Here is a 26,335-nt window from a genome sequence, read left to right on the forward strand (position 1 = left end):
TTTATTTTTCTTTTAGAGCCAAGACACAAAAATTAATGCATTTTGAAAGTTGTGTTTGTTTTCATCTGTTTCTTGTTTTATTATCCACTCTTTTTAAAAACTTCAAATATAAAATGTATCTTCAAATTATTGAATGTTTCATTCATCCCAGTATGTGAACATTCTCCTGTGAATAAGTGTATATAGACTTTATATAGCTTGAGCTTTGTGGCTTGAAATGTTTTCAGGGAGAAACTATTTGAATGATAAGGAATGTCTATTCCTCCTTAGAGTTTATTTTTCTTTTTAATTTCTCATCTCAAATACACAATTAGTTGGGGGTGGTTGCCCAGATGAAAAAATATTGGCATTTGTGTTGAACATTTTATCTTATCACATATAGCTTCTGAGAAGTTTTGCCAACTACTGACTTTCCTAGAGACATGTGCAAACACCCCTCCCTTAACTGTGCATCCACTTTTCCTTTTTTTTATGAGTGGGAAGGAGGCAGCCCCAACCATAAAAAGCTGATTTCTGGATTCTTTAATATTGAGGTTTTAGGGTAAAGGTGTTTCATGTAAACTTAAATCCATATACAAATGAGTAATGAATATTCCAAGATAAAGATGTCTCTTTGTGCTAACTCATTTTTTTTTTCAGCAAAACATTACCTAGGAAATGTCTAAACTAGGTGAGAAAAAGCTCATGCAAATAATTATCTTTAAGCCCTTATGTTTTCTAAGTCTTTAAATTGTATGTTAGCTTTTGATTCCAAAAGCTGCTCTGGTTTGAATTAAGTTCTTATTACAACTGCAGTGCATACCAACCTTCCCTAGGAGACCATTTCCTGGAATGTGAAGTCCTGGTGCCATTAGCTGTCCACATGCAGAAGGTTCTGTGTACGTGCATTTCTTTTTTGTGCACTCTGTCAGGCTGGTTGTGGCTAAAATCAGCTCAGCTTTTTGTATTAGATTATTTCACCAAATGCTACAGTCAAAATGATCTAATCTTTGTACCATAGAAAATTATTTAAATTTTATTTTTCTACTGACATTTCTAATTCTGGTATATATGTTTATCAATAAAGAGTTACTTTTAATTCTGTGAACTAGAACTGTTATTTCTTTTTCAGTGGCCAATGAGTTTAATCTTTTGTAATAAGGTTTTCCAACTTGATTTTTTTTTTAGTACTTAACATATATGCTTAACTGTATTTCTTTTATGTTCAACTCACTAGTTTATGGTAAAATTTTTGTCCAAAGATCTGATTAAACTGTACTTACATGTGAACTTGAGTCTTATTAACTCCACTTTGTGAGCCATATATTACCATCAAGAAGCTTTTGTATGATTACACACTGGGATGGCTGAAAGCTGATATAGTTTATGAAAAACATGTATTATTTCGGTAGTAAGTCCACATGAAGAGAGGCTCCGAGGTTGGTTTAGTATTCTGTGACATCATAAATCTTTTTTTGCTTTGCCATTTTCAGTAAATTGGATTGTCTGATTTGGGTAGCTTACTCCCTGTTCACAAGATAACTGCTGCAGTTCCAGGCATTGCAGACAGACATACAATGTCTGGTAGGAAACTACCCATCCATTCTCTTTCTAATTTTTTTTTAAATTGAGGTGTAACGTACAGTAAAGTGCACAAATCTTAAATGTATAGCTTGATGAATTTTATGTATTTATACACTTAATGCGAAGTGGTAGCACTTCGATCAAGATACAGAATGTTTCTAGCACCCCTGAAGGATACATGCAGAGTTCAGCCAGAAGCCCCCAAGATACGTATCCAGAACCAAACAGAGGAGGATCTTTTCTAAAAAGGTGATAACCCAAGACAGTGGAAAGAGACTATGGTGGATGAGGGGCTAAAGATGTTGAGTTTGGCAGGAAGGACCCCATAAATTATTACCAAGACAACACGGTAATAGTGAACCAGGAAACTTGTAGGGAGTTGGGATTTGTACTGTGGCCAGCCGGAGATATTTGTCTAAAGGAATTGCTCAGTTCCAGCCTATTGATATTTTGTGGGATTATGTGCCCAGTGTTGCCAGATTCTCCAGTTTTTCAAAGGAAATTGGAAATTAGATTATTTGAAATCTCTTAATTTTTAAGTGCTGGTATATTGGGAGTTCCCCAAACCAACAAACAATTCTTGGACACCAGCAGTGTGTCCAACAATTCAACTCAATTCTGACACTACCCAGAGATAGCATCAGATTCTACAGGTTAAGGGCTCAATCCTACAAGACCGACTCCCACTGCACCCCCTGATTCGAGATGCCAGTTGCAAGTCCAGGCTGTTACCTGTGCTTCTCACCGACTGGCTATAAATTGGGTTCAATTAATTTGTTAAAGTGGCTTACAGAACTCAAACATTTTACATACTAGATCACTGGTTTATCATGAAGATGTAACTCAGGAACAGCCGGCTGGAAGAGATGCACAGGGCAAGGTACGAGGAAGGTGAGTGGAGCTTCCATGCCCTCTCCAAGGGTGCCACTCTCCCCGAATTTCCACGTGTTCACTAACTGGGAAGCTCTCAACCCTGTCCTTTTGGGGTTTTATGGAGACTTCATCACATATGCATGATTCGTTAAATCACTGGCCATTGGGAACTGATTCAACTTGTTGCCCCTCCCCCCTCTCCCCAGAGGTGGGGCAGGGGAGGGCTGTGTGGGGATGTGGGGACTGAAAGTTCCAATCCTCTAATCACACGGTAAGTTGTCCTGGCAACCAGCCCCATCCTTAGGTGCTTCTAAAAGTCATTCATACAACACAAGACACCTTTACCACTCTCAACACTTAGGAAATTCCAGGGGTTTTGGGAGCTGTGAGCCAGGAACTGTGGATGAAGGCCAAATATATATGAGAAACACATTTTGGTCATCTGAATGACCAAAATGTATATGAAATGTATATTTCTGCGAAATCATAATATCACAGATGGCTGCTAATTTAACTTCATGTAAAATGCTTTTCAGATCGAACAATGCATGTCTTTATGCTGGATTTGGCCTGCTAACCAATTTTTTGACCTCTTTGCTAAACTATTTGACACAACAGAAAATAGTTCCCTGGTTACCCATAAAGTGGTCAGAAACTTTGTAAATTTGAACAAATGTATGGAGTGCTAGTAATCTATAAAGAGGAGAGTGGGAGAAGTAGGGTAATGGAGGAGAAAGTCTGCTGAAGAACTCTGGGGTATCCTTTTCCCCAGACTCAGACCCCAGGGATGGGGCAAAAGGCGACATCCCAGTTTGTCACTGTAGGGTTTATTTATGCTGTCCAAGGAAAACGAGGCTGAGAATGGTGAAGTCCCAAATACTGGGTCCTAATTTCACATCTATTTTTCTGTTATTCTCACATAAGAAAGATTTACTGAAATGGGTCATAGACCTAAATGTAAGAACTAAAACTATAAAACTCTTAGAAGAACACAGGAGTAAATTTTGTGATCTTGGGTTAGGCAAAGCCTTCTTAGATACAACCCCCAAAGCAAGAGGGACATTAGACTAAAACTAGATAAACTGGACTTCATCAAAATTAAAAATTTTTATGCTTCAAATGATGCCATCAAGAAGTGAAAAGACACCCACAGGAGGAAATATTTTCAAATCATACACTTTATAAGAGACTTGCGTTTATAATATATAAAGAACTCTCTCTTACAACTCAATAATAGAAAGACAACCCAATTTAAAAATGGGCAGAGGGGGACTTCCTTGGTGATCCAGTGGCTAAGATTCTGCACTTCCAATGCAGTGGGCGCGGGTTCAATCCCTGGTCGGGGAGCTAAGATCCCACATGCCTTGCAGCCAAAAAACCAAAACATAAAACAGAAGCAATATTGTAACAAAGTCAATAAAGACTTTAAAAATGGTCCACATCAAAAAAGTCTTTAAAAAAATGGGCAAAGGATTTGAGTAGACATTTTTCCAAAACAACATATACCATGACCAATAAAGACATGAATAGATGCTTAACATCATTAGTCATCAGGGACGTGCAAATCAAAACTATAATGAAATGTCATTTCACACCCACTAGTATGGTTATAATAAAAAAGATAGAGTGTTGGCAAGGGTGTGGGGAAATTGGAGACTTCAGAAATTGCTGGTGAGGGTATAAAATGGTTGCTTGGGGAAACAGTTTGACAGTTTCTTGAAAGGTAAAGCACAGAGTTACTATGTGGTCCAGCAGTTCCACAGGTATATACCTAAGACGAATGAACTTTGGAAATGTGCTAAGTGAAAGAAGACAGTCACAAAAGACCACATCTTGTATAATTCCATTTATATGAAATGTCTGGAATAAGAAAATATAGAGAGACAGAAAGATTAGCCTAAAGCTGGGGATTGGGGAGAAATGGGGAGTGACTGCTAATTGGTCAGAGGTTCCTTCTTGGGGTGATGAAAATCTTCCAAAATTGACTGTGGTGATGGTTGCGCACGTCTGTGAATATACAAAAATGATTGAACTATGCACTTTAAATGAGTAAATTTTGTGGTGTGGGAACTATGTTGCAATCAGGCTGTTTTAAAAAGCTTGCTGGCATAAAGCCACCATAATGTCCTTTTAATCACAGACATGTTTCATCTATTCCTTGATTTAGATAACACTAGACTGGGTGACACAGACCCTAGTCCAGAGTATCAACAGGGAGCAATTATCAGCTGAAAAAACCCAAACCTGAACAAATAGGATGTTAGTCAATGATATCTCATTTGCATCTGATTACTGCCTCTCAGAGTTGGATTATAATTAAAATTTTTTAATCTGACCAAATGACAAAGATTATATATGGTTGTATTTCCATATGGATTAACTTGACTTGAAGGAAGGACTGGTGTGGATGATGTCTGAATTCTAGAATAGAGCTGATCCTTGTCGTTCGCGGTACTTATAACTGTAAGGTCACCGTACACACTCAATTAGCAGAAATACAGGGCTGAGTTCCTGTGGGTCTCTGGTTGTACCATTTTCGTCAACTGATCAGTACATAACCTTGCTTTATGTGTGTTTCTGTTCAAAGACACTGAATTTAATATCTCTTTCTTACAAATAATGATACGCAGTGTTTATAATGAAACAATTATTTCAATGACAGCATGTTTGTGTAATGTACAAAACAGATTGTACTACTTTAACTTTCCCCCTCAGTCATACACACACACAGACACACACTACACATATAGTACTCATGTACAGTAAATGCATACAGTACTATAAACACATACTATATAGTGTGCAGTAATGCAAATAAAGTCCTGAAAAAATGAAAGATGAAGCGTTTAAAGTTTTATAAAAACGTTAACTAAAATCTTACTGTTGATAGAGCTGCAGGCTGCGTGATGGCACAGTGCACAGTGTGGTTAAACCTCTCGACCTTGGCTTGCCCCACAAAAAGCAAGGGAGAGGTTGGTGGAACTCATTCTGCAGAAGAGGAAGAGGGTGGCAGGTTGACATCCATCAGTTCAACCTCAGAGGTTTGGCTCTCACCACTTGTTGATGGAGTCGGCAATTTTCCCTCCCAAACTGGCTCCAAAAATTGGGTCAACCCCGTCTGCCTGGCTTTTTGCCTCAAATCTTTAAGCATCTCGGCATAGGGGGCAAATGCACAGGAGGCTAAGCGCTTAAATTTGAGGCTGCGATCAAGCATAGGGTCACACTCTTCCATGTCACTGAAAATTGTTTCCAAGGCAGAGTTCCATTCTGATATTTTGGCCGCTGTAAGAGGGACAATTCCTGGACTCTTAGGCTGACTTTCATCACCATCTTCATCATCACTGACTCCAACGCCTTGTTTTGCCATCTCGTCCAGGTCTTCGTTGGTGGGTTCTACTGCCTTCTCTGCCAAAATTTCCTCCACATCTTCTTCTCTCATGTCATCAAAGCCTTCTCCACTTATTTGCCATGCGATATGCATTATGTTTTCGACACTGTTCTTTATACTTTCTGTAACACCTTCAAAGCCTTCAAAAGTTTCTACGCAGTCTGGCCAAACATTTTTCCAACAATTATTGATAGTAGCCTGCTTGATGTTGTCCCATGCTGTGCCAACATAATCAATAACGTTGCGTATAGTGACTGACTTCCAATAGTCCATCATGGTAGTTTCCTTGTTGGCTTTGAGAGCCTCAAAAGCCTTGCTATAAAGCTCCCTAGTATAGTGCGCCTTGAAGGCTTTTATTATGCCCTGATCCAGGGGTTGGATGAGAGACGTAGTATTTGGGGGCATGAAAAGAACTTCTACGTTGGGGTGGGCATTTTTGAGTTCTTCACAGCAATGGACTGGGGCATTATCCAAAATTAACAAAATCTTGAAGGCAAGGTTTCTGCCCTGGAGATAGTATTCAACTTCTGGTATGAAGCAGCTGTGGAACCAATCAGAAGTCATCCATGCTTTTTTGTTCCACCTCCAATGGACCGGCATATGATTCACGCTTTTCCCTTTAAGTGCTTGTGAACTTGGAGCTCTGTACACCATTAGGGGTTTGCACTTAAAGTCGCCCTTGGCATTGGCGCACAAAAGCAGGGTTGCATAATCCTGGAATGATTTAAAGCTAGGGGCTTTGGAGGCCATTTGCGTTATATAGGTTCTTTTGCCAACGTCTTTGTAAAATAGGCCAGTCTCATCAGCGTTGAAAACCTGCTCTTCCACGTACCCCTTTTCCTGAATAACACTTAGCAGGTATTTTTTAAATTCTTCCGCAGCCTCCTGATCTGCAGAACTTGCCTCACCTGCAAGCTTAACATTACTCACACCATATCGCCTTTTGAAACGTGCAAGCCAGCCAGCGCTAGCCGAGAAGGGTTTCACGTTTTTCTGACCCTGGGTAACGTGACCGTAAATTTCTTTGGCTTTCAGCCTCACAACAATGCTGTCCACCACACCTTTTTTATCGGTTGTCATCTCATGAATCCACAAATTGAGCCGCTTTTCCATCTTTTCCATAGCTTCCTCACGCACTATAGATGTCACTTTAGCACTTTCCGGAGCAGCCTCACGTACAGATCGGCGAATTTCCTTTTCCTTTTTCTTGATGTACCGGATTGTTGACTCATTAACGTTGAACTCACGGCCAACAGCACTACAACTCATGCCTGAACGAAGCTTATCTAACACACGTATTTTCTCCATAAGGCACATCACAGCCTTCTTGCGCTTAGGAACACTAGGCAGCACCGCAGCACTACGCTCTGGGGTCATTTTAAACAGCGAAATCACCAACAAAAAGCACCAAAAATGCAAAAAAAACGCGGCACTAAACAGATTGCGAAGAGGACACTTATTTAGAGTACGAGAGCCGAAGCACGATAGCGGATCATCTGCCTCCAACGTCGGTACAAGTCACCACTGGTTGACTCAAAACTTTCACTCTCTGCGCATGTCCGCGAATAACCCCAGAAAGCATCGCGAATATTGATTTCTGGGGTGACAGTAAATTTTAACAAGTAAGCGAATACAAAAATACCAACCGGTGAATAACGAAGGTCACCTGTATTCCCGTGGACAAAACAAATTTCGTTTAAGCATATTTACTAAATCAAAGCTTCTGGTAGCACTGGGGACTACAAGTTCCAGCATGCACCGCTTCAGCACGGAGCCCGTGTTCCGCCAACTGCCACAGCAGCGTCAAGCCCGGGGCTTTGGCCCGGAAGTGTCGCATTTGGATCACGTAGCACTCTTTGCGCCTGTGCACAAGCTGCGGGGGCCGCCCGAGCTACCGCCGCCCCTGCAGCAGCTCTATCTATGGTCTCTCCCTAGAGCTTTGCCGTTGGGGGTAGCTGCTGCGGCTGTGTTCGCCCCGCGCGGCAGCGACATGGAGGAATTCGACTCCGAAGACTTCTCCACCTCGGAGGAGGACGAAGACTACGTGCCATCTGGTGAGCGATTCCACCTGAGGCGAGGGGCGGTTTGCCCCGCCCCGCGCCTCACGTGAGGCGCGCTTTGCCCGGCGTTCGTGGGCCCGGTGGCTCAGTGGCCGCGTGGCGCGGGTCTCAAGCGTCCCCGCCCCGCGCCCTCGCCCGCCTGCTTGCACCGTGCGGGCCCCGTGGCCCAGGAAGTGTGCACGGGGACGTCTCGCGCAGCTGCTTCTCACGGCCTGGCTTCGGCGGCCACCGCCGCCTCTCGGAGCGCGGGAACCGGCACGTGAACTCCGCTCTGCCTCTGGTGAAGCTGGCGGTGGTCGGTCATCGCGTACCCTTACCAGCCCTGAAATCTTCTGAAAGGCAGTCTTATCGCCAGGCCTTCCGTCCCCAGAGAATTGCTAGCTAGCATCACGTTCCAGATAGGTCTCTTCACTTGCTGTTCTCAAAAGGGATCTGGTTGTTAAAAAGTTCACATAATGATGCCCTTTGCCTCTTTGCAACGTCTATACCCATTGCTCTCGGATCAGATTTTGGATTTTTTGTTTTTGTATAGGCTTCTAAAACCGAACCGGGTCAAAGTAAATGTCACCCAAACCTACCCCTTCCGCCCTCCTGCACCTTCCGCAGGCTTCCCCATCTCATTAGAAGTATCTGTCCGTACAGTAGCTCAGGTTAAAAACAAAACAAAACCTTGGGAGTTGTCCTTATTCTCACTGTTTTGGTCTAACCAATCATTAAGTTCTGTTTGCGTCTGCGTAGAAGGTTAATTTCTGATCAGTTCCTCACCAATCTCGCTCTTACTGAACTACCATTAACACTAAGACTCGCCATAGCTTCCCAGTTGGTTTCCTGGGTTCCATTCTTGTCCACCAACGTTGGTCTTCGGTATCGGCCAGTGTGATCATTTGAAAACTAGTTTTCATTTTAATCAGAGTTATGCATGCGCCTGTTTCAAAATAGTCAAATATTTTTGGAAGGCTTATTTTTGAAACAACCGTTTCCATCACCCCTCATACCTGTCAATCCTCCCCAGAAGAAACTGCTTTCTTTTTTTTTTTTTTAATTTATTTATTATTTATTTTTGGCTGTGTTCGGTCTTCGATTCTGTGCGAGGGCTTTCTCTGGTTGCAGCAAGCGGGGGCCACTCTTCATCGCGATGCGCGGGCCTCTCACTATCGCGGCCTCTCTTGTTGCGGAGCACAGGCTCCAGACGTGCAGGCTCAGTAGTTGTGGCTGACGGGCCTAGTTGCTCCGCGGCACGTGGGATCTTCCCAGACCAGGGCTCGAACCCGTGTCCCCTGCATTGGCAGGCAGATTCTCAACCACTGCGCCACCAAGGAAGCCCATGAAACTGCTTTCTACGTTTAAAATTTGGTACTTCCATTGTCTGTTGACTTAACCCATCCATGTTAGGTGTTATTTTAACACCCTCTTTAGTCTCACCGTTTCACCTTCAGACCCTCCCCAACTCCCCAGCCTGCCAATGTTCCTATGTGAAATTTGGGTTAGACTGGTATTGTTTCCTTTTTTTGTAATTACTTTGTGGACATCTTGTTCAGGCCTGACCATGTGGTATATACAGTTAGTTATTGCTTTTCCTGCACTAGTTTTCTCTGGAGTTAATAATTGCCATTTTGTTGTTGTTGCTTAGTCTATGTACTTACTACTGATTTGATCTGGAACTTTCAAAATTGTCTAAATCATCTCCCAAGATATTTAGATTCATTAGATAATCTTTCACTTTTTGAAGTCCATCTTTGCCGTCTGACCTGCTCCAATTTGTCTTGGTTTTACCACTTTGAAACCTAAGATTTTCCATCATCACCACCACTCTAGATGTTCCTTTTACCTCCATTTTCTCTTGGATTCCCTGTTCCTTGGGTCCCATGATGTCTTCTTTCTTGGTGTGTTTCACCAAAATGAGAATAAATCCTCAAGTAACTTCTTGAGGAAAGATGCATTTTTTTAGAAACATTTTTTTTTTTGAGACCTTGACTGTCTAAACATAGTGAAATATTGACCCTCAGGCATGATTACTAATTTGGTATAGAATTCTGTGTTCTGTAATAGTAATTCTGCATTCTATAATAATAATTTTCTATCTGAATTTTAAAGATATTCCTCCATTATTTTCTAAGTTTCCAGTGTTTTTATTAAAAAGTCTCTTGTCGGTAATTTTTCCTCATTTATATAAAATTTGTCTCTGGAAGTTGATAGAATCGTCTCTTTGTTTCTGATATTTTCTGATATTTCACAGTGATATACTGTACCTTGGTATGAGTCTGTTTTCATCCATTCTGCTGGGCCTTCTGGAACTCTTTTTTTTTTTTTGGCTGCGTTGGGTCTTTGTTGCCTCACGGGTGCTACTCTTTGTTGCGGAGCACAGGCCCTAGAGCATGCAGGCTTCAGTAGTTGCGGCATATGGGCTCAATAGTTGTGGCTTGAGGGCTCTAGAGCGCAGGCTCAGTAGTTGTGGCACCCCGGCTTAGTTGCTCCGCGGCATGTGGGATCTTCCGAGGCCAGGGATCGCACCTGTGTACCCTGCGTTGGCAGGCGGATTCTCAACCACTGCGTCACCAGGGAAGTCACTTCTGGAACTTTTTAAATTTGGGGGGGACAGTTTTCTCCATTTTATTTTTTTGGAATCATCATTATTTATGTGTTGAATCTTATGTTAGACCTTATGGACTGGTTTTATTTTCCTGTACTTTTTTTTTTTGATAAACTTTAAAAAATTTTTTATTTATTTATGTATGTATGAAGTATGTATGTAAGTATGTATTTATTTAGATGTGCCGGGTCTTAGCTACAGCACATGGGATCTTAGTCTCCGGGTGTGGGATCTTTTAGTTGTGGCACGTGGAATCTTTCAGTTGCAGCATGCGGAGTCTTTAGTTGCGGCATGTGTGATTTAGTTCCCTGACCAGGGATCGAACCCAGGCCCCCTCCATTGGGAATGGGGAGTCTTAGCCACTGGACCACCAGGGAAGTCCCTTCCTCTATTTTTATTCTCTATTTTCTAACCCTTTGATTTCTTTTTCACTTTATGGGAATATTTCAGTATTTTACCATCCAACTCGTCTGTTGAGTTTTTTTTGTCTTTACATATTTTTCCCAGAGTTTTATGGCTTTTATTAACACAAGTGCAGTGTGTACACGAGCTGTCTGTTCATTTCCTTTGCTGTGCAGCCTGGCATTGGGATTGGTGACTCAGATGGCCAGGTGGGCGGCTCTTTCCACAGTGACTTTGGGGTTCTTGGAGGAGATATTGGGAGTAGTCTCAGCACCGTAGGATTTGTTGCCCATCAGCAGCACTTCAAGCTCTTTGACCTAGTGGACCAGGAACTTCCAGAAGCCACTGGGCAGCATGTGCTTTGTTTTCTTGTATCAGTGTTGAATCTGGCCCTTGGATGTTTTTAATTTTGAATAACTTTTTTGTTTTTTCACAAATTTTAAATAGCATCATGTTCTTGTTTCATGTGTGCAATATCTTATTGCTCTGTGGATATTATTAATGCTTTAAGGCCTCTTCCCTTCTCAGCTGGCCCACACTCTGTGGAGCGTGTTTCTCCCATGACTGCTCTCACTTTCCGAGACGACGCCATGCCCTGGGACCGCTCTTGCCTTTAGAGACGGTCCGCATTCTTCCTTTGGAATGTGTATCTCTCTAAATAAATCCACTTCTTACCTATCAAATAATAATAATAATAATAATGCTTTAAATTTTTTTACTTTTAACTTATGCATGGTAAAATTCATTCTTCATTATACTGTTCTATGAATTTTTGACAAATGCTTAGAGTTATGTAACTGCCGCTAAAATTAACAGTTCCAAGGCCACCTTTACCCTCCCCTCCCCCCCAATTAGATCATATTGTCTGTGTATAGAAACAGTTTTATTTCCTCTTTCCCAATAGGCATACCTTTTATTTCTTTTGCTTGCCTTATTGTACTTAGTATAGACTTCCAATGTAATATTGAATAGGACTGGTGAGAGTGGATATCCTTTCCTTGTTCCCAGTCTTAAGGAGAAAGCATCACTGTTTCACCATTTGGTATAATGTTAGCTATAGGTTTTTCATAGATGCCTTTTGTGTGTGTTTTAAGCACTTTACATTGTCTAACTCATTACTAACTCAATCACATAACATTATCAAGTATGTGCTATTGTGCTCTCCATTTCACACATGAAGAAACTGAAGAACCCAAAGCCACTCAGCTAGATAGTAGCTGGGCTGGGATTTGAATCCTGGCAGTCTGCATATACTGCCCCTAATGTGTTTTATTAGGTTAAAGAAATTCCCTCTATTTTTAATCCGCTGAGAGGTGAATTTTGTCAAATGCTTTTTCTCCATCTGTTGATTGTGTGGATTTTCTTCTTTTATCTGTTAATGTGATGAATTACAGTGATTGATTTAAAATTTTTGAACAGCCTTTTATTTCTGGAATAAAACTTACTTGGTCCTGATGTATTATTCTTCTTCTACATTACTGAATTTTGTTGAGGAGTTTTGCATCTGTTTATGAGGGATGTTGGTCTGTAGTTTTCTTGTAATTTCCTTGCCTGGCTTTGGTATCAAATAATGCTAGCCTGATAGAATGAGGAAACAATCTGTTTCCGCTAAGGTGATTTTTATTCACCCTGTACATTTGTATTGGGCATTATTATGTTAGACACTTTCTCAGATTTTTTTGGTGATTCTTAGTTGTCTGACTCATATTTAAATTAAGCATGGGGGACTGAAAAGGTGATGGAAGCTCTGAGTCTTTGGAGTTTCAGTTAAAAAAAGATTTGTTCATTTTGTGCTTTTTTTGTCTATAGGGTTGTTACTCTGTTTCTTACTCTTAGAGTAACTGCATGATTTTTGTGGTTGTTTGTGTAATTTAAAATTTGCTTTTTTCTTATCAGTGAGATTGAGCATCGTTTTTCATGTTTAAGATCCAGAGCCATATGCATCTCTTTGTCTGAACTGTTTACAACATTCACCCATTTTTATGAAGAAAAATAGCTATATATTATTACAAAAGCAGTGCATGAACTTTGTAGAAAATTAGAAAATGCAGGCAATTAAACATAAAAAATCAGAATCATTCCATTCCTACCACCCAGAGATTATCAGTATTGGTCCCTTAGTGAAACCCACTCTGATCTTTTTTCTATACCCGAGTGTAGTTATTTGTATTTTTCCCCAACCAGAAATCATAGTTTTTTCATGTTACTTTGTAACCTGCTCTTTTCAGTGAACATTCTGTCCCTGTCCATTTCAGTAAACTTTCAGCTCATCTAATATACAAACCATATTCAAGTTTTCCTTGTTGACTCAAAAATGGCTTTAGCTTTTTTGTTTAAATCACCGTTGAGTTCAGGACTACATGTATCATCCAGTTGTTCTATCCCTTAAATCTGTTTAAATCTAGCACACTCCTGTTTCTGTGACTTAGATTGGCTTAGGAGATCAGGCTGTATTCCTGCAGAAAGTCTCACCTTCTGATTTTGTCTGGTTGCTCCCTCATGGTATTAGGTTGTTCCTTCGTCCCTTGAATTTTCATTAAATTGGAAGTTAGATCTAAATGCTTGGTGGATTCAAATGAAATAATTTTAGCTAAAATAAATTATAGATGACTTGAGTGTTTCATAATGCATAACATCAGAAAACACAAAATACGTGGTTAATTCCCGTGGTTGTGACTTCTGGATCAGAATGATGAGAGTTTGGTCCTTCTATTGTGTAATTATTTTTTCTCTTAGAATTGGAAAGTATTCTGTGTGGCAGTATACTTAATCATTAAAACTTAAATTGTTTTTTAACATTACTTGATAATCCTTGCCTAAATTACTACTATCATTAGAGTGTGAGAGCGATGGTTTTCTAATTTTGTGGTTCTTCTACTTTTATTGGTTGATGTTCTTCTGAAAGTGTAGCTCTTCCTCATCAGTGGGGCAGGATAAATGTTTAATTCATTTCCCTTAATTTCCAATTTTCAAAATAGGGAGTATTCTTAATAGTAACCTAAAATGGTGCAAATAGTTTTTTAAATTAATTAATTAATTTATTTTTGACTGTGTTGGGTCTTCGTTGCTGCGCATGGGCTTTCTCTAGTTGCGTCCAGCGGGGGCTATTCTTCACTGACGTGTGCAGGCTTCTCATTGTGGTGGCTTCTCTTGTTGAGGAGCACGGGCTCCAGGCGCACAGGCTTCAGTAGTTGTGGCACGTGGGCTCAGTAGTTGTGGCTCGCGGGCTGTAGAGCGCAGGCTCAGTAGTTGTGGTGCACGGGCTTAGTTGCTCCGCGGCATGTGGGATCTTCCTGGTCCAGGGCTCGAACCCGTGTTCCCTGCATTGGCAGGCGGATTCTTAACCACTGCACCACCAGGGAAGCCCTGGTACAAATAATTTTTTCTGTCTTTTAAAAAAATATATCATAAAGGTGTCACAGTTTTTTATCGATTCAGTGTGTTTCAGTCTAACAGTTACTCGTTTTAATGGTCAGGTCATCACTTTTGGCCACTGAAAGTTCTTTCAAGCTGGATCTTATATCCTTTTAACGTGACCCATTATTCTTAAATAACTACCTTGCTTTCTGGCACAGCAAAATGTCCCCATTTCACCTTGTGTTTTCCTTCCCTCAGACCTGAAATTAGCTGGCCTTTTCAGGGAGCCATTTTTGTTTTGAGTCATATCAAAGAATACAATCTGAACTTTAAAGAAATGCTCGTTGCTACTAGAGTGGCATTGCTTCTATGCCATTTAAGTGAACAGAGCTAGAAAATATTTATCTTAAAAAGAGTTAAGAGTTCTGAATTTTAAGTTCAGTTTTAACATTTGTTTTCACTTAATTTCTTAATTTCTTTGGTTTTATAATTGTGTGTCATTTTCTACTCAGAAGTTCTGGATTCCTAACAAGATTAGTATAACTACTTAACTTTCTTTTACCTGTAATAAAAGGAACAGTTTCAAAATACCAACACCAATGTTACTACTAGGAATAGAACTTTTTTGGTCTTTAGAATGCATCTTGCTAAGGATGAACAGTCAAAATACTGTTTCTAAAGTTCTTGGAGGGGCTTCCCTGGTGGCGCAGTGGTTGAGAATCCGCCTGCCAATGCAGGGGACACGGGTTCGATCCCTGGTCTGGGAAGATCCCACATGCCACAGAGCAACTAAGCCCATGTGCCACAACTACTGAGCCTGTGCTCTAGAGCCTGTGAGCCACAACTACTGAGCCTGCAAGCTGCAACTACTGAAGCCTGCGTGGCTAGAGCCCGTGCTCTGCAACAAGAGAAGCCACCGCGATGAGAAGCCTGAGCACCGCAACGAAGCATAGCCCCCGCTCACTGCAACTTAGAGAAAGCCTACACATAGCAACGAAGACCCAACACAGCCTAAAATAAATAAATAAAATAAATAAATTCATTAAAAATAAATAAATAAATAAAGTCCTTGGAGTAAATCCTTTCTTTGTGGCTTGTGTTATCAGTTTGGTTATGTTTGTTTATTTAAACTTTGCTCAGTTTAAGGGATTTTTAGAATTCTGCGGAGCAATAAACACTGAGAACTCTTGCTTCTGCTGCCCCTGCTTACCCCACTGTCTTCTGCCTTGACCCTTACAGGTAGCGATTTTCATTAGTTTTCATGGTGTGTGGAGCAAAGCAGAAATTGCAAGCATTAAATATAAGTGGGGTGCGTTAAGGAGGGAAATATGGACTGCCCTGGAGGCCTAGAATAGGGGAACTTAACCTGGTCTTCAGGAATAGGGAAGACGTCCCTCAGGAAATGATATTTTAGTCTGGAAAGTACTACATTTTTTTCTTAATGAAAATGTCTCATCTTCATGTGAAAACCTTTATTCCCGTCTGTCTGACCAACCCTGTTATGTGATTTCAGGTGGAGAGTATAGTGAAGATGATGTAAATGAATTAGTGAAGGAAGATGAAGTGGATGGTGAAGAGCAGACACAGAAAACCAAAGAGAGAAAAAGAAAGTCTCAGAGCATTCCGGCCAGGTGATGCTGCCCTCAAGGCCCTTAGAAGTCAGGGGCTGTTGTCATAACCTTCCAGATTGCTGGGATTGGTCTCATGATAGATTTCTTACTGCCATGGTTTCTAACCTTTTTCTCATTGAGGGAAATATTTGGTGACATTTTAGGATTACATTTTTATTCTCTGGCAAGCTTTAAAATTTTTTGAGCTTTAATTTTAAAAAGTTAATAGGTAATATGTGCACCTGGTTTAAAATTGAAAACCCGGGAATTCCCTGGCAGTCCAGGGGTTAGAACTCTGCCTTTCCAATGCCAGGGCCTGGGTTCAATCCCTGGTCAGGGAACTAAGATACCACAAGCTGTGTGGTTCGGCCAAAAGAAAAAAGCAATTGCTACAAAAAATATGTACCCCATCTCTAGCCCTTGTTGCTTTGTCTCAGAAGAATTATGTTACCAGAGATAATTCTGTGTATGTACGATCATGTATATATGTATTTCCTACTTTTTCTTTTTTTGGCCATGAGGCTCGCGGGATCTTACTTCCCTGACCAGGGATCGAACCCACGCCCCCTGCAGTGGAAGCATGGGAAGTCCTAACAACTGGACTGCCAGGGAATTCCCTACTCTTAAAAAAAAAAAAAAAATGAATAGTAGCATACTCTGCATATCATTTCTCACTTTCCTTATTTCACATCTTGGAGATGATACTATGGCAGTATATTTAGCTATACCTTTTTCTTTTCAGCATAGTGTTACATTACTGGACAGACCTTACTTTATTTAAACATTCCTTTATTGAGAGACCTTTAGATTGTCCTCATCTTTACTACATCAAATAAGACTGCAGTGAATATTCTTCTTATGTGTCTTTGTACACATGTATATTTGTAAATTAAATCTGTAGGAGTAGAATTGTTTGACCCAGTGTTATATGTAGTTAAAAAAAAAAATTTATAGGTATAGACAAATTACCTTCTATAAGCCTGGTACTGAATTGCACTCCCACCAAAAATTATGAAAATTCTGACAAGTTATTTAACTCAAAAAGGGAGTCTTTCAATACAAGTCTTTAATTCTCTTTGATTGGTGTTTCTGTCTTCCTGGACATTGAAGCAAAAATCAGATTGTAGAAAGAGAATTTTGAGAATTAGGTGATTCACTTGAAGTCAGAATAGTCTTAAGAAGCAGTTTACTCTTTTAAGTCTTGGACCCAGTTCTTTTATCCTTGGCTTTTGTATATTCCAGCTTTTATATCTTCAGAAGGTGGGAAGAAACATGGATTCCCCACTCCCCACCCCCTAAGAACTCTGGGAAGAAACAGTGCAAATAAATCTGAGGCTCTCTTCAATCTCTGTTCCCCACATGGAGTGACTTTTAAAAAGTCAAAAATACCAGGAATATGTATGTTATTAGAACCCTCTTTCTGAACAGATTGATTCTGTGAGGTGATTTTGGGTATTTTCTTGGTGAAAACAGCTGGTCCTAACTTAGAAGTAGAACACTGTATTTTGATTCTAAATGCTTTGGGAAAATCCTAACTGTGAGAGCTCAGTTCTTTTTTTCTTCCACAAAATCTCAGCTTACCTCTCCCACTTCCCCTATCAGGCGTGTTAACCAGTAGTCCCCAGATTTAAAAGTTTTCTGATATTTGCAACATTATGTTTGGAATTCAGGAAGGGATAACTGAAATTATTTTGCCTGTTTGTCTTGTCTTTCCTTTTCCTTGTGACTGTTGGTGATTAGGAAGAGAAAACAAGGTGGCCTCTCATTAGAAGAAGAGGATGAGGAGGATGCCAATGAGGAATCTGGAGGAAGTAGTAGTGAGGAGGAAGATGGAGCTGCAGAGCCAGAAAAAGGCATTGAGTCAGAGGATGCAAAGAAAAAGAAGGAAGATGAACTATGGGCCAGCTTCCTCAATGACGTAGGACCAAAATCAAAAGTGCCTCTGCGTACACAAGTTAAAGTAAGTTAATAGATGAATGGGATGAATGCTTTGCCAGAAATGCCGGAAGTTCCCCAGATAGATTTTTTAAATTTGGAAACTGAGATTTGAGGCTTACAACAGAAATCAGACTAGATGCCTTTTAATAGTAACTCTACTAAGTGAAAAGCAAAGCATTCCCTATGGTAGGAAACACAAGCCTTTCTAATTAAATAAAATTTCAATAAGCATTTAACTGTTTAGAGATGAAATATTTAAGGATAGCTGGAAACAACATGTTTGGATGGATCTTTTAGTTTTCATCCTTATATGAAACTGATTACACTTCTTTTTTCATAGAGAAGAGAGGAGGCTGAAGAGACAAGTTCAAGTAAATTGTTGGTCAAAGCACAAGAGCTAGAGAAACCTAAAGAAACAGAAAAAGTTAAAATTACCAAGGTGTTTGATTTTGCTGGTGAAGAAGTCAGGTAAGATGACATTCACAAACTTCAAAACTAGTACTTTTAAAAAGGAGCATCTTTCTAAATGGTGTTAGACATCTGTCTTCATTCCACCCCATCTTAATATTGTGGAAGATTTATATTTGAACTCAAGGAAAATAGTGGTTCCATTGATTATCAGGGAATATGAGAAAGGTCCTGTTACATATGGTAATGTAGTTGGGGGCACTATGAAGTGGTTGGCTGAACAGAAACAAGAAAATGTAAGAGTTAAGTATTTGGTTTCACTTACTCATGCCTTGCTTTGTGACTGGCTATTTCTCCCTTTATTACTTCCCTTTACTTTGATGTATAAGCCCCAGTGAAACCTTTGAAATCAGGTGAGAATTGAAAGTACCTGGAGAGAAATTTGATTCTGATATTATTTCCTCATCTTAATATTATTTTTTTAATTGATTCATAGGTTTGTTACTAGTTTAGAAAAACATTATAGGCTTAATACTCTTGGCCGTTCTAGATGAGAGCCACATGACCGGAATTTCTTTTTCCCCATTTATTTAAAATTTTAATATGAAAACAGCAGATCTATAATTTAGAGCTGGACAAGAACAGATGAAGTGCCTGCCAATCAGTTTTATAGATGGCCACATTTATTTTCCTTGACAGTAATTAATTAGACTTGTTTACTCTCTGTAAATATAATTTCCCCTAAAGTTGATACTCTTAAAAATAATTTCCAGTTTCCAACAATTATTTCATCTAGTGAAAATATATCTAAGAAAAAAGTTTGGCATTATTTGTTTGTTTGTTTTTAACATTTATTTATTTATTATTATTATTTTTTACATCTTTATTGGAGTATAATTGCTTTACAATGGTGTGTTAGTTTCTGCTTTATAACAAAGTGAATCAGTTATACATATACATATGTTCCCATATCTCTTCCCTCTTGCGTCTCCATCCCTCCCACCCTCCCTATCCCACCCCTCCAGGCGGTCACAAAGCACCAAGCTGATCTCCCTGTGCTATTTATTTATTTATTTGGCTGTGCTGGGTTTTAGTTGCGGCATGCGGAATCTTCATTGCAGCGTGTGGGATCTTTGGTTGTAGTGTGTGGGAACTTCAGTTGCGGCATGTGGGATCTAGTTCCCTGTCCAGGGATCGAACCTGGGCCCCCTGCACTGGGAGCACGGAGTCTTAACTGCTGGATCACCAGGGAAGTCCCGGCATTATTAGTTTTATAAATGATGTGAAGCAGACTTTTTATTATTGTTATTATTTGTTGTTGTTGGTGGTGGCTTTTTTTATTTTTATTTTTTTATTGGAGTAGAGTTGATTTACAGTGTTGTGTTACTTTCTGCTCTACAGCACAGTGAATCGGTTATAGATACACATATTTCCACTCCTTTAGTCTTTTAGTATTACTTTTTAATCTCCCCCAATTTTTTTTTTCTGAAAAATTTTACACTTATAAAAATGTTGTGGGCTTCCCTGGTGGCGCAGTGGTTGAGAGTCTGCCTGCTCATGCAGGGGACGTGGGTTTGTGCGCCGGTCTGGGAGGATCCCGCATGCCGCGGAGCGGCTGGACCCGTGGGCCATGGCTGCTGGGCCTGCGCGTCCGGAGCCTGTGCTCCGCAATGGGAGAGGCCGCAGCAGTGAGAGGCCCGCGTACCGCAAAAAAAAAAAAAAAAAAAAAAAAAAAAATTGTTGCAAGAATACGGCTTTCCTGGTGGCGCAGTGGTTGAGAGTCTGCCTGCTGATGCAGGGGACACGGGTTCATGCCCCAGTCCGGGAGGATCCCACGTGCCGCGGAGCGGCTGGGCCCGTGAGCCATGGCCGCTGGGCCTGCGCGTCCGGAGCCTGTGCTCCACAACAGGAGAGGCCACAGCAGTAAGAGCCCCGCGTACCGCCAAAAAAAAAAAAAAAATGTTGCAAGAATAGTATTACACTGAACACCCATATACCTATCATACTGATTCACCACTTGTAAATGTTTTGCCCCTCTCTCCACCATCTGTTTCCATATTTCTCTCTTTTTGTTTTGGCTGAACCATTTGAGAATTGTAGACATCATAACACTTCACTCTTTTTTTTTTTTTTTTTTTTTTTGGGTTCGCGGGCCTCTCACTGCTGTGGCCTCTCTCGCTGCGGAGCACAGGCTTCAGACGTGCAGGCCCAGCGGCCGTGGCCCACGGGCCCAGCCGCTCCGCGGTATGCGGGATCCTCCCGGACCGGGACACGAACCCGTGTCCACTGCTTCGGCAGGCGGACTCTCAACCACTGCGCCACCAGGGAAGCCTGACACTTCACTCTTAAATACTTCATAACTGTTTCCTAAGAACAAGGATCTTCTCCTTTGTGACACATTATAACTCTCATATTCGGTAGATTACGCATTAATGCAGATTGTTATCTAAATTCTCTGTAGTGAAGGACCCTGATTTTAAATTTTCAACCTGTTGCGGACCAATACTTTTGTAAAACACAATAAATAGGAATTATTAGAAAAGTAAATTAAGAAGAGATACAAAATACAAACGCAAACTTAAAAAAATATTTATTTAGGCTGTGGCGGCTCATGGGATCTTTGTTGTGGCATGCTGACTCTTAGTTGTGGCATACGGACTTCTTAGTTGGCAGTATGCATGTGGGATCTAGTTCCCTGACCAGGGATTGAACCCAGGACCCCTGCATTGGGAGTGTGAAGTCTTACCCACTGGACCACCAGGGAGGTCCCCAAGCTCAAATTTTTAACAATAAGATTTAACAGACAGACGTAAAATTACATTTCAATAAATACAGTCAAAATGAGCACAAAATAAGAAAAGGAAAAGAATTACATAACTATCCTTTTTTGGGGAGGGGGCAGCAGGCACACCCTGCGACTTGCAGGATCTTAATTCCCCAACCAGGGATTGAACCTGAGCCCCGGCACTGAAAGTGCCAAGTCCTAACCACTGGACCGCCAGGGAATTCCCTATAACTATACATGTTGATCATTGAAAGTGTGAGTGTAAGTGATTAATAAAAGGAATCACCTTTTAATTCTATAGTTGAAGCAAAAAACTAGAAGTATCAATTCCCAGTACTTAACATCTAGACACATAGTTTGAATAAGTGCTGTTTATATTAATTTTTAAAGTTTTTAATGGGTCAAAATAGCTTATATCTTTCTTGTTAATTAATCTAAGTGGGATTGGTGACAGCCCTACTCCTGGAGGATGATGTATATGTAAATTATTTCTGTGTTGGTGCTCTTCCTCTTCTTTTTAATTTTTTAAAAAATAATACTCATCATAAACCCATCTCAAAGGGCTGTTTTTGTACCTCTTTTATTTATTTATTTATTTAAATTTATTTGTTTATTTATTTATTGGCTGCATTGGGTCTTTGTTGCTGTGTGTGGGCTTCCTCTACTTGCAGCAAGTGGGGGCTAGTCTTCGTTGCAGCGCGCGGGCTTCTCATTGCGGTGGCTTCTCTTGTTGCGGAGCACGAGCTCTAGGCATGCGGGCTTCAGTAGCTGTGGCATGTGGTCTCAATAGTGGGCTCATGAACTCTAGAGCACAGGCTCAGTAGTTGTGGCACACGGGCTTAGCTGCTCTGTGGCATGTGGGATCTTCACAGACCTGGGCTCGAACCCATGTCCCCTCCATTGGCAGGCAGATTCTTAACCACTGCACCACCAGGGAAGCCCTGTACCTCTTTTTAATTTATTTTTCTAATAAATTCTTTCTATTGTGTTTTACAAAAGTATTGGTCTGCACCAGGTTGAAGTTTTTAAATCATGGTCCTTCACTACAGATAATTTAGACAATGATCTGCAATAATGTGAAAGTAATGAGGATGGAAGTGTGGATTTTAAAGCAGTTTCATTAAGTTCAGGATTTTCATTTTTACTTTTTCCAAACGAAGCCAGTACTAACTACATTTTCTTTTTTTTTCCTTCCAGTTTTATTGAGAAATAATTGACATACAGCACTGTGTAAGTTTAAGGTGTACAGCAAAATGATTTGACCTAGGTACCTCATGAAATGATTAGTAGTAACTGTATTTTCAGAGTTCATCTTCAGTGCTTCATAAGTAGTCAGTTCCAGTAATTTATCCTGTCAAGTTATAATTAAATTTAAGTTATATTGGGCTTCCCTGGTGGCGCAGTGGTTGAGAGTCTGCCTGCCGATGCAGGGGACGCGGGTTCGTGCCCCAGTCCGGGAAGATCCCACATGCCGCGGAGCGGCTGGGCCCATGAGCCATGGCCGCTGAGCCTGTGCGTCCGGAGCCTGTGCGTCCGGAGCCTGTGCTCTGCAACGGGAGAGGCCACAACAGTAAGAGGCCCGCGTACTGCAAAAAAAAAAAAAAAAAAATTTAAGTTATATTTCAGTGGGAAAAAGGAATTCTGGATGCATGAATTTCCTATGTGTGGATTTTTTTTTATGGAAAATATAATTCAGAACATTCTGTGAAACATGTTAACCTATAGGAACTGTTCTTCAGGCTTTTAACTTGCATTTTTACTCTTAGAGTTTATTTGTTTCTGAAAAATATGTTGAATTACTTCCTTGTGTGAAAGTACTAAGATTTTTAAAAACACCAAACTGGGAATTCCCTGGCAGTCCAGTGGTTAGGACTCCACAGTTTCACTGCTGGGCCTGGGTTCAATTCCTGGTTGAGGAATTAAGATCCCGCAAGCTGCTCAGCATGGACAAAAAAAATACCAAACAAAGCAGGCAAATAAGCATGTCTTACTTGTCCAATTGAGATCTTTAAAATTGGGGACCATATGGTTATTGTTTTTCTTTTAGAAGTACTAAGTTTATTCTGTAGTTCATCATTCTCAAGGCACTTTCTTCTTCATAACCATTGTACTTCAGCATGCATTATAACATATGCATATTTATGATCAACTTTCAGTTTATCAAAAATAGTCATTTAAATTTAATGCATTAGCTTTACATAATGCACAGTTTTTACTACTGTACTAAGAACAGTGGGGTTTTTTTTATGTAGTAAGAATTTTCTCAATGAAGGAAGCAGTGTATTAATTTATGTTCTAGCACAAACTCCTTAATGTAAACTGTTTCCCTGTTTTGCAGCTGTGCCATTGGAACATATTCTTCCAAACACGTAAACTTCAAATCTCATCTGTTGACATGTGATCCTACTTTTATTACACAGATCAGTGTCAGTTAATGTTTGTCAGCAAAAAACTGATAAAAAAGAATCTTTATATCGCCCTCGTGATTAAATCACATATACTAAAATAATTTTCATATTAGCAATAATCTGTCGTTCTTCAAATTGCATTGAAGAAACACTTTGCTAACTTTGTTAATAGTTTCTGCATCATAAGCCAGATCCTGAATACTTTAAGCCATGGTGTCATTGGAAAGTTGTACTTGAACTACCTTCTTTGTCAAGATTTCCAAGCAGACACCTTTGATATAGTCTTTTACTAATGTCCTGGGAGTGGTATATGTTTTTCTTAGTTAGCAACCAAAAGTACTCCTTTCTCAGAAGGCCACAGTGCTAACGTAGGGAATTTTGTATCTGTTTTTATTGACTTTTTAGTTCAGTACTCTTTCTTTCAAATAATTCTTTTGATTTTGAACTTATTTCTTCATGTTTTATATGTAAATGCTGCAGAAGTTTTGGTGGATTTGTTGCTTTATTAGCTAAAACATCTCTGCAAAGAACTCACTGGTTTTAGCGGTGAGTGGTCAAAACCCAAGCCCAGTGTATGAGGGCTCATAGAGTAAAAGCGGTTTGACCTTGGTTGTCCTTCATTTCTTTGGAGTCACTTCCATTATCATCATGTGGTTTACTACTACTGATGCATTCAGGAAACGTGGGTTTTTTTTGCAGAAGCATACAGTGTGGGTTGTTTTGCCATCAGTAAATGAGGATTAAAAAATAATACCAAATTTACTTTCTTAATTTAGTTATTAAACTATAAATTTTAAAAGTCACACTTGGTCAAAAATTAAAATGATTGTAAAAATTTATAAAAATAAGTGCTTAAATTTTATCACATTTTGGGGTTTTAATTGATAAAATAACCCTAAACTTTCATACACAATGTAATGTGGTCTTACTGCACAAGACTAATATCACGTGTGACCACCTTGCAAGTTTGACAGTACCTGAATTGGTCTATGTTCTGTTTAATGCAATGAGTCCATCATTCATGTCTTGAATATTGTGACATTGTCAAATTGCTAAGCAAGTTTCTAAATACTTATTCAAAATTTTAGTACCTATCTTGTCTTAGACCAATAACAGGTAGTTTCGCAGGCCACATTTTTGGTAGCTACAGTTCTACGCAAATCTTTCCCTAGTTATTCTAAAATGTTCTTTTTTTTTAAATAAATTTTTTAATTTTAATTTTTATTTTTGGCTGCGTTGGGTCTTCGTTGGCTGTGCGTGGGCTTTCTCTGGTTGTAGCGAGTGGGGGCTACACTTCATTGAGGTGCGCGGGCTTCTCATTGCAGTGGCCTCTCCTGTTGCGGAACACGGGCTCTAGATGTGCAGGCCTCAGTAGTTGTGGCACGCAGGCTCAGCAGTTGTGGCATGCGAGCTCTAGAGCGCAGGCTTAGTAGTTGTGACGCACGGGCTTAGTTGCTCCGTGGCATGTGGGATCTTCCCAGACCAGCGCTCAAACCCATGTCCCCTGCATTGGCAGGCAGATTCTTAACTACTGTGCCACCAGGGAAGTCCCTGCATTTAGTCTTTTTTTAAAAAATTTTTTTTATGGCCTTTATTATGTTGAGGTAGTTTCCTCTATGCCCACTTTCTGGAGAGTGTTTATCATAAATGGGTGTTGAATTTTGTCAAAAGCTTTTTCTGCATCTCTTGAGATGACCATATGGTTTTATTCATCAATTTGATAATGTGGTGTATCACATTGATTGATTTGCATATATTGAAGAATCCTTGCATCCCTGGGATAAATCCCACTTGATCATGATGTATGATCCTTTTAATGTGTTGTTGGATTCTGTTTTGCTAGTATTTTGTTGAGGATTTTTGCATCCATATTTATCAGTGATATTGCTCTGTAATTTTCTGTTTTTGTAGTATCTTTGTCTGGTTTTGGTATCAGGGTGATGGCCTCATAGAATGAGTTTGGGAGTGTTCCTTCCTCTGCAGTTTTTTGGAAGAGTTTGAGAAGGATGCGTGTTAACTCTTCTCTAAATGTTTGATAGAATTCACCTGTGAAGCCACCTGGTCCTGGACTTTTGTTTGTTGGAAGAATTTTAATCACAGTTTCAATTTCATGACTTGTGATTGGTCTGTTCATATTTTCTATTTCTTCCTGGTTCAGTCTCGGAAGGTTATACCTTTCTAAGAATTTGGCCATTTTTTCCAGTTGTCCATTTTATTGGCATAGAGTTGCTTGTAGTAGTGTCTTAGGATGCTTTGTATTTCTGCGGTGTCTGTTGTAACTTCTCCTTTTTCATTTCTAATTTTATTGATTTGAGCCCTCTCCCTCTTTTTCTTGATGAGTCTGGCTAAGGGTCGATCAATTTTGTTTATCTTCTCAAAGAACCAGCTTTTAGTTTTATTGATCTTTGCTATTGTTTTCTTTGTTTCTATTTCATTTATTTCTGCTCTGATCTTTATGATTTCTTTCCTTCTGCTAACTTTGGGTTTTGTTTGTTCTTCTTTCTCTAGTTCCTTTAGGTGTAAGGTTAGATTGTTTATTTGAGGTTTTTCTTGTTTCTTGAGGTAGGCTTGTATAGCTATAAACTTCCCTCTTAGAACTGCTTTTGCTGTATCCCATAGGGTTTGGATCATTGTGTTTTCATTGTCATTTGTCTCTAGGTATTTTTTTATTTCCTCTTTGATTTCTTCAGTGATCTCTTGTTTATTTAGTAACGTATTGTTTAGCCTCCATATGTTTGTGTTTTTTACGTTTTTTCCCCTGTAATTCATTTCTAATCTCATAGCATTGTGGTCAGAAAAGATGCTTGATATGATTTCAATTTTCTTAAATTTACTGAGGCTTGATTTGTGACCCAAGATGTGATCTGTCCTGGAGAATGTTCCATACGCACTTGAGAAGAAAGTGTAATCTGCTGTTTTTGGATGGAATGTCCTATAAATATCAATTAAATCT

The 26,335-nt window shown here is 39.9% G+C and overlaps 2 protein-coding genes across 5 annotated transcripts in view; one reads left to right on the forward strand and one right to left on the reverse strand.

The window, feature by feature from the left end:
- Window positions 1-5,419: 5,419 nt before the first annotated feature.
- Window positions 5,420-7,093, reverse strand: LOC113627378 (tigger transposable element-derived protein 1). The gene has a single exon (XM_027119913.1). It carries the CDS (start codon window positions 7,091-7,093, stop codon window positions 5,420-5,422), a length of 1,674 nt encoding a protein of 557 aa, XP_026975714.1.
- Window positions 7,094-7,651: 558 nt separating this feature from the next.
- CFDP1 (chromatin remodeling protein CFDP1) overlaps window positions 7,652-26,335 on the forward strand; it is a 138,236-nt gene continuing 119,552 nt past the window's right edge. For 2 of the 4 annotated variants that reach the window (XM_027119236.1, XM_027119237.1), the window contains exons 1-4: window positions 7,662-7,878; window positions 15,747-15,864; window positions 17,584-17,803; window positions 18,122-18,249. In XM_027119236.1, coding sequence (XP_026975037.1) covers window positions 7,815-7,878; window positions 15,747-15,864; window positions 17,584-17,803; window positions 18,122-18,249 — 530 coding nt within the window. In that variant the 5' untranslated portion in view covers window positions 7,662-7,814. Of the gene's footprint in view, window positions 7,879-15,746; window positions 15,865-17,583; window positions 17,804-18,121; window positions 18,250-26,335 lie in introns of all 4 variants that reach the window. The other 2 variants (XM_027119235.1, XM_027119238.1) reach the window with 2 other exon arrangements.

The sequence above is a fragment of the Aethalodelphis obliquidens genome, unplaced genomic scaffold, assembly GCF_003676395.1.
Source record: "Aethalodelphis obliquidens isolate GAN/ISIS:26980383/991018 unplaced genomic scaffold, ASM367639v1 scaffold20, whole genome shotgun sequence".
In the NCBI taxonomy this organism is placed as follows: domain Eukaryota; kingdom Metazoa; phylum Chordata; class Mammalia; order Artiodactyla; family Delphinidae; genus Aethalodelphis; species Aethalodelphis obliquidens.